The sequence below is a fragment of the Hyalella azteca genome, unplaced genomic scaffold (assembly GCF_000764305.2).
Source record: "Hyalella azteca isolate HAZT.00-mixed unplaced genomic scaffold, Hazt_2.0.2 contig5142, whole genome shotgun sequence".
NCBI classification, from domain to species: domain Eukaryota; kingdom Metazoa; phylum Arthropoda; class Malacostraca; order Amphipoda; family Hyalellidae; genus Hyalella; species Hyalella azteca.
The window spans coordinates 523-16557 of record NW_025935341.1 but is presented as its reverse complement, the minus strand read 5'-3'; the positions used below and the strand labels follow the sequence as shown (position 1 = coordinate 16557).

The following is a 16035-nucleotide window of genomic DNA, read 5'->3' as shown; positions in this document are numbered from 1 at the left end:
AGCAAACGTACGCTCTACATACGTGCATTTCACACTGTGCGTGAAGGAGACTCGAGAATTTAGACCACTTTCAGTGGTCAGAAAACTAAGACACTGAGTAGATGATGATAATAATAATATAAAAAGAATCAACATCACGTCAAGATAATATTTAAAACTTTATTGATATTTGTCGAAGAAATTTTGAAGAATGTTGAGATAACATTTTTTGGAACTGCTTTGAAACATGCACACAGTAATAAAGTGGATCAAGTTGGAGGAACTAAATTATGAGGTCAAAATACAGGATATTTTGTGGGAGATTACGTTAATGGAAATGAACTTACCACATCGTAAAAATCCTAACACACTATCAAGGGGGGTTTTATTCTAATGTTCGTCTTCTTAGGCGAACATAGGCTTAAAATTCATAACTGACAGCAGTAGCAGAGGATACGTGAGAAACGTGCAGGTAATCCCCTGCAACCATCTCGCCCTCCCCCACCACATCGTCCAATTGCTGGGGAGTCAAAAACCACTCACTCCGCGTCCTCATCCTCTCGGTCTGGCGTTCGTGAACCTGCACACGACACTCCTGATGTCACACTCAGGATCACACGCACTCAACTGCATGTCACGAACACCACTTTCCTGTGCAGCTGGTCGTCTTCGACATCGCGTACATGTACTTAGCTGTGTGATTAGCATACATGTACGTAGCTGTGATTAGCGTACAAGTACGTATATGTGATTAGCGTACATGTACGTATCTGTGATTATCGCACATGTGGGTACGTATCTGTGATTAGTGTACATGTACGTTTCTGTGATTAGCGTACATGTACGTATCTGTGACTAGTGTACATGTACGTATCTGTGACTAGTGTACATGTACGTATCTGTGATTAGTGTACATGTACGTATCTGTGATTAACATCGTAACCTTAATGTGCACGAGGATGTAACGGTCATCGCGTTAGAGACTTTTATACGGCTGTGCGCTGCGATCTCTACGAGACGTTATACGAATCGTGTTCTTGAAGACAAAGAATCAGACGAGTCGATATGATAAGTTGGCTGTGTTGCAACTTCATGGAAAAAAACTAAGAGCACCGAGTTCAGTCAAACTTCGAATGACATTTGACGGGTGGCCTAAATTTTTGTATTTTTTAATTAATTAATCGCAACCATGATTTTTTCCAAAAGAATTCAGACTATTGGCTGCTGTATTTTACACGCCGAGTTAGGAAAATCAGTGTCACGCTCAAGGTCTTTAATCAAGCTTCAATCCATCAGTGAAGGCCCCCCTCAGCCATGTTCGTTCCAGATTTAAGAGTAGACGGCATCGACATCTTATACGGCCTCAAGTGAAATTTTCACGCGGGTGCAGCTGTAATGAACAAGTTACAATAAGACTACCTACATCTTGTGTGTTTCCTCGCAGCATTTTTAGCAAGGTGGAAATCGTCCATATATTTAGGTCGTTTGCTACTGCATTTAATCACTCTTTCACTTACAAGATACGAGGATAATCAAGTTATGGTTATCAATAAATTGGGGCCAAGATTGAATTACGCTTTGCTAGCATGCAAATCAAGAGAATACGTGTAACCATATGTAACTCCAGTTACATTGAGTTAATAATAATTATGATAATTTCAGCAACTATATTAACCATAAATAAACTCTTGCGATCAGTACTTTAGGTTGTGACTAAAGCAACTCATACACGCAAGGCCTTCGAGGAGAGAATAAAGTCATTATGTCAATCAAAAACCTATGCACGAGTTTGCAATTTTCAATTTGAGAGAAAACCTGTAATCATATTTTAATGAAACCACTTATTACTGTTTGTGCCAATATATAGAATTAAGGGCATCTGCGGCATGTATACATTTTCACCAATACGTGAATTACAACACAGAAGAAAGTTTAGATAACATTAAAATTTTAACGCCTTTGCCACATTCTAAAGAAGCTCTGATGAAAAAATTTCATCCAGAAAACATTTTTAAAAATAATGACTCGAATCAACTGGTGTTGAACTTACCTATCAGATGTTTACATGAACCCAAACCAGAGAGAATCTGCCATAACTTTAACAAAAATTTCATTCTCTTAGAATTTATATAAAATCTTAATCTAGAACTAGGTATTAGATGATAGGAAACCCGCACACTAGAATTGCCTAGACCATTTAAATTAAAACAAACGAGGCAGGAAATTCATGCAGCAAATGACAACGTAATGACCCCAAGCGAGACAACGTAATGTAAGTATAAATGCATGCAGGAGATGTTATTCAAGCAACAGAGATAATAACAGGGGATTCAAATTCAAGCAACAGAGATAAGTGGTAAGAAGCAATAACAAGGAAAGAGGTAAATGCAGTAATTGTAATTGGTTAATTTCGAACAGCGAATTAACGATCACGCATAATCCATTTGAATATGTTACGTATTTGGAAAAGAGAATGAAAGCAGATTCAGAAGACATTCCTTGATTGTTAAGCTTCAATTTTGAAAAATTCGATGATCCCAGCCCAAGTCAGTTTTAATCCTCAAGGGACACGTGAAAAACTTGGAAATTGATTAAAAAATGAAAGTGACTCCAATCTAGATAAGCATAGTTATATTATGAAAAAATTAGACCGTAAATATAATATCCAAAGCCAAATGTGTTTTCCAGTGAAGACCCAGTGATGGCAAGATCGAGGTCGATGGAATAGTGAATTAACTCAATGAAATAAAGAAACCGCAATTATAGCGTACACTTCTCAAGCCACATTTCATCTACAGTAACTATAGAATAAATTGAAAAATAAATAATATATTATGATGCTGTGCAAATGGATCGTAGTTTTAGCGTGGATGTTGGCTACACACTACGGTAGAACAGAAGTTTTCGAGGGGACAAGCTAGAAACACGTTTGCAATGGAACAAGTTATTAAAGTAAAAAGTTCTCAAGGGAATAAATTTTCAATGGAACAAGTGTCACTGAGGGAATAAGTTTTCAATAGAACTAGTAACTAAGGGACTAGTTACTAAGGTCGGGACCACGAGGCAGCGGCGCTAGACACAGCCGATTGCGTTCGAGAAAGGAGATGGCTAGCGCTCTATATAATCTACTACCATCTTCGATACGGACAACAAATTCGTAGGAAAAGGTCACAATACAGTTTATAACACGATATAAGTCGAATATTAGTAATTACGAATTTTGGCATGCTGAAAAATCCTTCAACGTATGACTTATTTTGCAGTCAAAGATTTGATTAAATTCACACGTCCAATCAAAGCTAGGCAAGGAAAAGCGATGTTTGGCATATAGTTTTTTTGAATTGAATGTGTAAGACGCGAACGTTCACGAATATTAACAAAAAGTATAGTTTTCACCGAGAGCTGGTGGCATTGGTGTGCATGTGAACACCATACATGCATAACAATACTAATCGCTCATTATTTATTCAAACATTGAGGAAAAACTAATGCAGGTTGGACATCGTTAAAAAAACATCAAGCGTCGCAATAATGTTATCGAAGGGCAATTCCACGCCAAATACTACAACTTCAGATTAAAGCCATTCCATTTCACTAGTAAATACGCAACATCTTAACGGCTCCAACATTTAATATGCACGGAACTGTTATTTACACTAGTACATTCACTTGGACGCTGAGGGGGGGGGTGCAGGCAAACTAATATCTACGAGCAGACATAAATCCCGACCTACCTCATAACAAATCCCATGTGTATATCGAGAGCCTTATCCTCCACGACCACAAAAGACCTACCTATGATATTCAACTCCTAAACTGACGGTAACCCTATAGTTACTAGGCCTTTATAGGTACAAATAACCTGAACGGTGGTCGATGTAACCGTAGAAAAATTGCTAACCGAACATCTCCTAGCGGGAATTTTCGTTACCAGGCCTTTCGATCGGACCAGCTTTGACAGTAATAAATGAGCCCCGTAGGCAGGCAAAAGGTGTTAAGAAGGCTAAGAAGAAGGTGATGGTGATGAGTGAGTTAGTGTGCAGTCACCTGTGGCAGGAAGGAGAGCGACTTGGTACTTTCAGCGTAGTGGTTCACCTGGCGAAGCTCCTCCAAGGTAAGGTCGTCGGTACGACGGGCGCCACCACCGCCACCACCACCCCCCCCACCACCGCCGCTACTGCTGCTGGTGGCCCCACCGCTACCGCCACATATGCCGCCACTGCAACCCAACCCGCCACCCTGATCGAGGCATCGGCATGGCTAGACTCAACGTCATCCGCCACAACGGCAAACCGCTGTCAGGTGCGCCAACGCCACAACGGCAAACGAATGTCAAGTGCGCGCCAACGCCACAACTGCAAACGACAGTCACATGCGCCGATGTGACAACGGCAAACGATTTCAGGTTCAGTCAATGGAACGCCGGTATATAGTAGCAGATTTGCATATCTCAACACCTATGTATAGATTTACACCATAGATCCATAGAATCACCTACCGAATCAGCCATAAATAGCTAAATTGCAGTGAACTTAGCTTGCGATTTGCATGACAGTTGCCAAGTTTGCTTAGGATATAACTGGGTACCTAAATTAAAAAGACTTTCGATTTGCGCCCAATGCTGGATAAATTAGTGAGAAGAATTTATAGACATGAAATAAGGTTGAATTTACAAAGAAGGATACGTAATGATAGTTCAACGAGCGCTAATATTGATTAGAAAGAAATGATTAGATATTTCAATACAATCTAAAGAAGGATACGTAGAGATAGTTCAACGAACAATAATAGTTATTAGAGACAAGTGATTAGATATTTCAATCCAAAGAAGGATATACGTAGAGATAGTTCAATGAACGATTATAGTTATTAGAGACAAATGATTAGATATTTCAATACAATACAAAGAAGGATATACGTAGAAATAGTTCAACGAGCGATAATAGATTTTAAAGACAAGTGATTAGATATTTCAAGTCAATGATAAGGTACGTGCAAGCAAAGGAATACGATCGCATGAGAGCACTAAACAACATCATAAACAATAACAACTGAGAAGAAGGCAGCGGTCAAGATAACATCGCAGTACACAGGAAAAGTCTGCAAAATCGTTCGCTTGAAAGAACAAGTAAGGATCTTGCAGATCGCAGAAGCGGCCACAGAGAATTTATCGATACAGAACATCAACTTAGCGTCCCAGCAGACAGTTGAAGTTGAAATAACGTTAATAAAACGTTGCTTCAACGAATTCAACTTGTAATCAACGTCATTTGTCTGGAAGAGTAGAACTAAGAGGCAGAAGTATAAACGGAGTTCACTCACCGCTAAATTATTCCATATCCCATCAGTGAATCTCTACGATTCACAAATTTTTCATGGCAATAAAATTCAACTGAATATCACGAAGAACTAATCAGAAGGAATGTTTTATCAATAATTATTTCCCATAAAATTCGTTATGCAGCAAACAAATTCAAATTCGATTAAAAGGCCTTCAAGAATGCAGCACAAAAATATCTATAAGAAGCAAAATAATATAAATCTTACAAACACGCCACTTAGTTTGAACGGAGCAAGCCCAGGTAGATTTTGGGATTTAAGTTAAACCCGAATAAAGAGAAATAAAGAAGTGACATAACATGATCAAATTTACAAGTAAATTAGATCAATTTCTAAGTTATAATCAATTGTGAATCTTGACGTGAACAAAAATATATTATATCCCAAAGCATAATTGATAGAAAAAAGTAGATGGCTGGAGTTCAGCAAAATAGAATTAATATATCAACAAGCAAAAAGCAGTCAATGAAAATGAGGATTCCAAATCATTCCTTTATCTTTTGAGCTTTAAAAAAAACGACATGGTCAAACTGAAGGCAAAAAAAACAACGATCTGATATAATAACAATTAACGTCCCCACATAAATTGACAAGATATAGTCTTATAGTACAACAAATACCCACTAATATGCAACAGTAATAATGTGTAATGTAATAATATGTAATGTAATAATGTGTAAAAATTTAATAATGTAAAAATAAGTAATGTGCACCATTAATATTGTTACCTTATATAGGCCGTTCTCCTCCAGAGATATGCTGAGCCGCGTACAAGACTCGCGCAGGTTGTTCTCAGGCACGGCGACCCTGAGACTGCTGCCGCTGCCCCCCTCCAGACACGCAGCGCCCCCCGTCGCCCCCCCTGGTGACGACGCAGAGCTGCTGCCCTCGGGCATGTGGACCAGGGCGGGCGTCGACTGAGACTCCTCCTGACCTGCCATGGCTGTAGGAACGATAATCAGAGGCGATCCATCGTGGCCTGGGACTGCTACGTCCTAAACTAATACTAAGGAAACTAACGTGCGAGACGTGAGTGCGTATGTTGTACGAGTCAGAACATTAGTGGGTATGTGTTCATGAGTGGGTGTGTGTTGCATGGACCAGCACATTAGTGGGTGTGTGTTGCATGGACCAGCACATTAGTGGATGTGTGTTGCATGGACCAGCACATTAGTGGGTGTGTGTTGTACGGACCAGCACATTAGTGGGTGTGTGTTGTATGGACCAGCACATTAGTGGGTGTGTGTTGTATGGACCAGCATATTAGTGGGTGTGTGTTGCATGGACCAGCACATTGGTGGGTGTGTGTTGTACGGACCAGCACATTAGTGGGTGTGTGTTGTATGGACCAGCACATTAGTGGGTATGTGTTGTATGGACCAGCACATTAGTGGGTATGTGTTGTATGGACCAGCACATTAGTGGGTATGTGTTGTATGGACCAGCATGCGAGATGTTAGATAATTGGAGTTCCATAATTGTTAAAATATGTGTAGAGGCCTTAGTACATTTGTATAGTTAAAGAGGAATAGTGATAATGGGTGTATTGTGTGTAATGCGTGGTGATTGTAGTTGCATTTCACGATATATGTAAAGTAAATCCAGAAAAATTTTATACATACATGATTGAGCTTTTTGTGCTCATTACAAGCTGCATAAATTTGTGAAAAAAAATCGTATCCGAGTGAGTGACCGAAGCATTTTGGATACAAGAACCAAATGATATTATGGCAAATGATTCTAATGTTTTAAAGTTCCAAGTTCAACTTCCGGATCCAACGCAGTGGAATTTGGCACTCGAGCATAAAACATAATCAAATTTACTTCAATTCACTCTATAAACGCATGCCGATGAATTTTGCGTAACTGTAAGCACAAAATTAAAGAAAAATTTCCCAAAAAATCAACAGTGAAAAATAAATACGAGAAAAAAACACTTGCAATAAATGTGTTCTTTAACAAGTTGGAAGTTATTAATCAAAATTTTAACAGTGAAAAAAATATGAGAAAGAAAAACTCTTGAAGAAAATGTCTTCTTGGAAAAAAAAGTTGGAAGTTAGTAGTGTAGCGTGACCGATCGAGGGTGGGTGACTCAAATTATTTATCGGCACCAGCGCAGCGCTTAGTTTTATTGACATTTCATCAGATTCACAATTAGAAAACACATGTTGACTTTGCTACTAAGTAACCCTACAATCAAGGATAAATCCCTAATTAGCTTACAACAAACTGACATTATCTTAAAGACCTACGAAATAATAAAACGGACAAAAACGACGTAGAAATGCAGCCGACGCTCGTCAAATGAGCGGCAGCGTTTCGCGATATGCCCATTAGCAATTGACAAATTATAACATGAAATTAAGCGACTAACACCAAGAAAAAGAGATCAGAAAACGAAAATAAATTCATATAATATGAATTTTAATCTTCTTTACGAAAGAACCTTGAAGAAAAAAAAAGCCGTTACGTGAACTCAAAATAATGCAATGAAATTATGAAAATATCGATATTCTTTCTAATCATAAAAATACACGAGTTTACTCTTCATTGAATTACACATAAAGAAACAATAGAATGAGCGGAGCATAGGTACATCAAAATAAAAGAAAAACAATGTAAGAACAAATTCGTTACAGCCAAACGCGAAATCTTTCTTAAAACAATAGTAAAAAAACAACCAAGAGGAAGGCAGGAAGCGGAATTATAACGATGAAACTTCACAAATTATTGTAAGCCATAAATTCCTAGGAAAAAATATCCATCACTGGCATTGCTGTCAACAAAATTGTGAAGGGGTCACGTGATTCACGATGCCAAATAAGAACCAATGCTGCTTGAAGCCAAAACCAAAACAAAATATATGTAAATTAGGGAAGGCACATTGTGAAGGACGAATGGGATTCAACGTCGAATAAAAACTTGGAGCAAACCTTCAAGGTTGAACTTGAGGCCCCAGCGATCTGACTCCAATTGGAGCCAGGATTTCTCAGCCTCCAAGGACACTTGGCCTGTAAGTCAAAGCGAGTCACGCGTTGGAGACCAAAGTACCGCTCCAAAGGCGAGTTAACAAGACGGTAAAGATTAGAGTAAGTTTAAATAAATGAGAATGAGTGAAAAGAGTGAGTACAGGTTATGTAGTCAAGCGAAATAGTCTTCGACAATAAAGTCACTTCAGTGAAGATAATGAAATGACACAGAGTTTCAAAGCATGTCGCGAAATACGGTATTCAACGACAATAAAAAGTCACTTCAGTGGAGATAATGAAATGACACAGAGTTTCAAAGCATGTCGCGAAATACGGTATTCAACGACAATAAAAAGTCACTTCAGTGAAGATAATGAAATGACACAGAGTTTCAAAGCATGTCGCGAAATACGGTATTCAACGACAATAAAAAGTCACTTCAGTGGAGATAATGAAATGACACAGAGTTTCAAAGCATGTCGCGAAATACGGTATTCAACGACAATAAAAAGTCACTTCAGTGAAGATATTGAAATGATACAGAGTTTCAAAGCATATCGCGAAATGTTCATCGACAATAAAGTCACTTCAGTGAAGATAATGAAATGACACAGAGTTTCAAAGCATACCCTATATGCAGGCTATCTGCGTCGAAATGCACAACACAAGGAATCAACCACAATTCATTTGGCATGAAACGAAAAGCGGCTCCTAATTACATTAACAGAGAAACCACAATTATTAGACATTTAAGGAAGGGTGGCAATCACTTAAATATTTCTGATCTGAAATGTAATCATGAAGAACATGCGTCCTATTAGAAAGATGACAAGGAAGTGGTTAACGCGAGTTACTAACGAAGTTAAAAAGAGACCTGAGAAATAACTGCGAATGAGACGATAATCAGTAGAGAGATACAGAAGGAGATACAAGTGCGACCTTGAGTATAAGTTTCAAGAGAACTTCAAAGAAAATCCAATTTTAGAGCAGGAATATCGAACAGATATCTCGATGACTACGCGTGTCATTATCACCGTACAGTATTTATCCTAATTAGCTGTTGAGAACATGTAGGTACCTATATCGTGCGCACTCAACATTACAAAGATTGGAATTTCTAAATCTAGCTTCGTAGTAAAGTAAAACTATTTTTAATCAACAAAGGTAATGAAGAACCTAATGCAATGCAATAGGTAATTTGTTCAGAATTAGGACACTCACGTGCGACGAGGCTGTCCCTAGGATATCTGTAGGCGAAGATCCAGTCTTCTTCGACTCTGAGCACGCGTCCTGTGATCCTAGCGTAATATTCGTAGTTCTCGCGGCCAAACAAGTTACTCACGCCGAAATTGTCCACCATGAACTGCATGATCTGAGTCGCCACCTGAACAAATACCAATAGTAATAAGAATTCACTGAGAAAAATAATCTAATCATTTTGGGTTCATTAGTTGCAGTTTTTTGCTAAATCAGAGAAAAAAACTATGTATTTGAATGATATAAATATGAGCTTCGAGTAAAGAAGATTTCAACTGCCAATTCGACCTGGTAATATCATATTATCAATAACGGAGTCCTTGCTCTATTAACTAACAAAATGTTCTGTAGCACTATTAACAGTCTGGCTGTATAGAAAAATACGAGAGAGGAACATTAAAAGCTGCTACACAATTAAACCGCGACATTTCAATTAAGTTCTCAGGTTTATTTTCTACTGCAGCCCACATCACAACGACAGCCGGGAAATGATCAAGCAATGAAGGAAATTGAGGCTTACGAGTTTATCGGCAAATCAATAACCTGCGTATAGAAAACAGATATTTCTTTCTGCGCGGTTATTGTTATAATTTTACGTAATAAATTCTATATTGTAATGTACTATAATTGAACACAGCGCGCTGAGATCACCCACGGCACTAAAGAGACACTAATGGATACTTCACAGGAGACATACGATGATACAACATCGAACACGCGCAAATATTAACGAAGTAAAATTTTTTAATTAAACAAGCCAAATGAACATTATTAATTAGGATAGGGTGACACGCAGTTGTATGAAACAGAGAATGCGGATAGGATCAAAATGCTGATAAAACGCAAATAATAACGAATTATAAACTTTTCAATTAGACCAGCCAAATGAACATTGTTAGTTAGGATAGGGTGACACGCAGTTGTATGTAAGAAAGAAAATGCGGATAGGATCAAAATGCTGATAAAACTCAATCGATGTCACCAGCAGAATTTATACGCAGGTGAGCGAACTGCTCGCAGACAGTTCTTAATAAGAAATGCAAACATCGCGTTAAATTTATAGCAGTATATTTAACAACAAAGATCTTAGATATTTCTCAGAAGAATCAAGAAGAGATATCCCAAAAAGATGAGACGTTCAACGTAACTCCTACACATGGACACCATCCGAACAATCCTCCTCAAAGTTAAGGTGTGATAAGGTCATCTTAAATCTTTGCAGAGTCGAAGGAACTAATGCCCTAGTAGTAGAAACATTTAGATTGATTAACCATTATACCTGAAGCGATCAGTATCAATACTTGAAATCAAGACCGAAATAAGTTTTGAATGAGACTTGCGAGATAATGTGAATTACATACTCAATATGTAATTCATATGTTATATATTATAAACTTTTCATTTCTCATAAAAAACATCGATAACATTGCCACGGTAATAAGCAGGGGTAAAAGTGAAATTGTACAAAATCGTGCCCTTCAACAGCATTACCACCATCACCACCGCTTATTACCAATGACCAAGCATATGCATTATGCAGGTTATGCATGGAATTTCATGACTAAAGAACAGTAACGTATTGAATGGTGTAAAAAAATCTTTCATATAGATGGAAGATGCATTGATCTCAAGCTAGTAGTCAGGTTTCCAAGGAAAAATACACAGAAGGCACACCTTCGACAAGCTGTAAGCAAAACTAGAGGTATGAAATAAATTGTAGCGGAATATAGGGTAGAAATATTGAAATAACCAAGTACACACCAACTGAGTCAGCAACAACAACAGTAACCGAGCACCCATGTCATGATTGACTCATGGTCGTAGAGTAACATGAACATCGACAAGAAATCTTGAGCTTGACATAATTCCGGTGGTGATGGCGAACTAACTCAAGTGATAGAAACTTCAATCATGAAGCGCATTCGAGATCAAATCTTAAATACAAATTTACATACGAGGAAATGCAGCTTGTATTGTGATTTGAAGTTAAAGCAAGCAATTGGACTCGTAATCTAGATCTGCGACCGCAACCACCCCAGAAAACTTTTCCTATTGTGTTGCTTGGTCCCAAACATGTAATATTTTGCATGAGCTTTAGAAACGTTTAGGATCGATGCACTGTTTTACTATGTCGGATATTTCTGCTGATGAGGGTGGAAATCTACGATACAACAACGAGGTAATATCATAACATACAACATTGAAACTGCCGGGTCACGGAAAATAAAAATGAAAGCCTTAAGAGGTTGTTTAGAATAACGCTGAAATATTTTGTTCGGATAACCTGTTAGGGTCTTCACGTTACGTACAGCCTGAATTCGTATTGAAGCAAACAAATTAATAATTAAATCAGTTGGCCGTATTTTTAATTAAATATTCGGGCGAGGTATGCTCGAAGACAAGTATTCGTTCTTTATTTCAATTAAAATAAATTTTAAACATACACAGGCGATTTTATTGAGATAAAAAAAATGTCCTCTCATTCCCTTCGTTTATTCTATATGAACTGAATGGGAGATGTTACTATGTTAATTAAATGGGAGATGTTGCAAGGATTTAGGAACATCCAGTAAAGAGGGCGACACGACATCAATGATCGTCCACGCAACATTGAGCACGTCAACATTACCATGTATGCGGCCTTAACGTTACTTACATTAATGTCAGCCTAGTGTATGCATGAGAGAGAGAACCAAGAGATAGCAATACGGTACAAGACTGACACACTCATTCAGTACGTAAATAATTCAGTTCCTTCATTGATATTAAGTTATGTCTCCACTATTATGAATGAAATAGAACTTTATACCTCTATACTGAAACAGTATAAATTTCATTAATTAGGTGATTTGAACGAAACAACAACGAAAATTTAAATTCAGAGGGTTATTCAACCAGTCACATCCTATACATACATAAATTTAAATTACCAATTAAAGTTAATTGTCAAGACAAATATAATTGCATCTGAAGCGACAATAATTAAGGCGAGGCAGGTTTTGAGTTGTTAACAAGAATTACTTATACAAATATCACGTCGGAGGAAGTAGCCCACGCTTGGGTACCTATTCGGGACACATTTTAAACCCTGGATTAAAACTAAATAGTAAACCCAACAACTACATACTATGTACAAGATGTTTAACTAGAATATAACTATATAATAGTAAACCCAATAACTAGATACTATTTAAAAGTTGTTTAACTAGAATATAACTATATAATATGTGTGCGATGTCGATAGCACTAAGCCAAACTAGGCATCAGTTTGATAAAGAGATAAGGACAATTTGAACGTCGTAATAACTACACACCATGTACAGCATAAGAACTACATATAGTATTTACTAAGCAGGTATGCATGGTAACACTAGGTTAGACTAGACATTAGTGTGTTAGAGAGAGGGTGCCAGAGCACAGCGCTATAACTTCACACTATCTACTCCTACAAGAGAACATAATAACTCTATACGAAGCTATACTATACATTATACTATAAAAATTACAATATAATATACTGTTGAAAACACTAGGTATTAAGCTAATTAGCGTGTGTTAGGGTAAGGGTCACACCTTGAACCTGATCATAGTGCTACAACTTAACTCTAAGACTCACGGTGCCACAACTCTATACAAAGACATACTATACATTTAGTGATGTGGGGTCTCGTAGTGAGACGTCTCGAGATTAGTGATGTGGGGTCTCGTAGTGAGACGTCTCGAGGTTAGCGATGTGAGGTCTCGTAGTGAGACGTCTCGAGGTTAGTGATGTGAGGTCTCGTAGTGAGACATCTCGAGATTAATAAGGAGTCCCGTAGCGGGACGTTTCGAGATAGTGTTGTAGAGTCTCGTGATGAGGTGTCTCGAAATTAGTGCCGTGGTGTCATGCTGAGTGATATCTCGTATGTGTTATTTATTGTTGTGTCTCGCTGTGCAACGGATTCTGCTGTGCGATGTTTCAGACGTCATGATAAAATCTGATACGCTGCAATGCTCTGATAAAGTTTAAGATGCTTCATAAAACTAGGAAGTTAAGCAACAACTTTATAATGAAATAATTCTCAGGCACTCCTGATACAGCCATCACACAATAAATCACAGTCTGGAGTGGATGACATCACAATCAATGACAGTCTGGATATACATTATGCATCCACCCAAAAACAACAGAAACTTCATGCACTATCCTATAAATCCATTCTGCAAGAGGATATTGCAGCCGAACGATGCGACACTAGCTCGTGAAATACATTTATTATGCCAGCTAGCAAACATAATTGAATTAGCTTTCATTACCTTTTTGCTTCAAATAAAGAAACGTGATTTAGCCCTTAATCTGTTGAACTTAACTATAGCCACCGGGCTTTAACAATGATTACTAGACGATTAATCTAAGGGTTAGACTCCTATTTAACCAGGTCACCTAGCATCAAATTCAACAGTGTTAACGATGGCTACAAAAACCACATAAAAATGGTTCAAGCACATGTGTCATATGGCTCATATCTCACCTGAATGTGCCGAAGAGCAGCACAAGCAAATGCTGTGCCACAATAGGACGTGAAGTGATAAGTTTATGCACTAAGTCTCTTTGCTGCTCAGTGTCCGTGAGCTGAATCATATTGAAAAGCTCTTCTTCACCGGTGCGTCCAAATATTCCTTCTGGGAGCTTACGCAAGAACTTCTTCAGCACGGACGCTATGGTGTACACGCTGAAATGTTCTGCAAAACCCGGCATTATATTAACTTACTGACTCTAATCTCATTTAGCGATCACTGAAATCAATCTCTAATGTCTCAAATTGAGAATTGACTGCGCGCATACCAATATTTAGATTTGACTGAGTGTACCTATACCGCATTATTGAGATTTGACTGCGTGAGTAACAATATTGAGATATGACCGAGTCTATACAGCAATATTGAGATTTGACTACGTGCATATACCAATATTGAGATTTTACTGCTTGCATCCCAATGTTGAAATTTGACAGCGTGCATCCCGCAATATTAAGCTTTGACTTCAAGTATACCAATATTGAGAATTGACTGCGTGAAAATCAATATAGAGATTTGACTGCTATCAATATAGAGATTTGACTGCATGGATAACCGCGATATTGAGCATTGAGTGCGTGCATACCAATATTGACGAGTCTGCCGTGGTGTAGGAAGTGTATGAGTTTCTTCATCGAGGCCTGGTTGCCCGGAGCCCTGAATACATCCTTCTTCATAGGACCCTCCTTGTTGAGCTTCAGTATAAGGACCAGAAGGGGGCCGGGGATATCATCGTTCTTGCACACCTGTTCCAGCGGCACTCCGAACTTTACTCTGAGGAACAAATGCGAGATTCACTTTAATTATATCGATCAGATGAACAAACTACAATTTTGCTTGTAAATAACAGAGAAAAAGTTCCAGTCTAGCTACAGATTGAATCCGCATTTCGGTCAACTTAAGACCAACCATGAATCGGGAATGATTTTGAAAACATATACGTACGTTATTATTATTTTACATACAGTTTAACGCTAAGTTGAAAGACACACAGTTGTTCTCCAACTGAACAAGCTCAACAGGTTTGAAAAGATGAATAAGAAAGACTAAATACTTTCAGACATTTTCTCTTTACAGTGAGATCAAACAGGAAGAACTTTCAATCAGAAACATGTGTGCGCAGGCGGTAGAACCAACAGTACGTACGCCAACATGTATTCTCTTAGATGGACAGTGAGGAATAGGACAAAAAAACAACGCAAGAAGTTGGAGATAAGAAGACAAAGGGACAGGGTCGTTAAGAAGATATCCAGAAGAACAAGGAAGCATTAAGCATACGGGCGATGAAGTCATTATATCGTCAATGTCTCAACTAGAAGGCCAAAGAATTGTTCAATAAACGAGTTCAATTATAAATTTCTAACTACTAAAATAAGCACGAAAACATTTGCTTCACAGTTAACCGTAAAGTTTATAAATTCACAACACACCAACTTACTTTTAAATCGCTGACAAGTATATTATACAAAAATACAAACCAAGAAACACAAAATTGAGAAATTACCAGCAACGAAAGGAATTATTCAGTATTTTAGACCACAAAACACGTTTTAATATAGATATAAACTCCCACAAGAAGTCAAAGTAAAAGGTAGTTTTTAATGTCAAAGTCCTTTATTCTTTAGTTTCATTTGGTGACTTCCCAGTGAAAATTTACAGACGCGTCAGCTTCTGATTTGGATTACCAGAAGCTGGGGCGACTCTAAATTTTGTTACGCAGTGAAAATTTACAGACGCGTCAGCTTCTGATTTGGATTACCAGAAGCTGGGGCGACTCTAAATTTTGTTAGGGTTAGAAATAGACAAGTTTTATTAAATGCACAAATCCGACGCTTGAACGGTCCATGTGAACCTCATTTCGTTCAAGGACAGGAAACAATGCGTACTGCAACAAACGAAAAACGAGATTAAAGCAATCTAGTGACTTTTAAAA

General features: G+C 38.0%; 1 protein-coding gene across 1 annotated transcript; it reads right to left on the bottom strand.

Annotated features, from left to right (window-relative positions):
- Nucleotides 1-422: 422 nt before the first annotated feature.
- On the bottom strand, nucleotides 423-14876 carry LOC108675539 (the record flags this gene model as incomplete). The annotated part of the gene is given in 8 exon segments (XM_018163560.1): nucleotides 423-559; nucleotides 4027-4218; nucleotides 6048-6262; nucleotides 8253-8330; nucleotides 9510-9672; nucleotides 13842-13848; nucleotides 14057-14267; nucleotides 14689-14876. Coding segments are annotated over 8 exon segments (1191 nt in total), but the record flags the coding sequence as incomplete, so codon positions are not given.
- Nucleotides 14877-16035: the final 1159 nt, after the last annotated feature.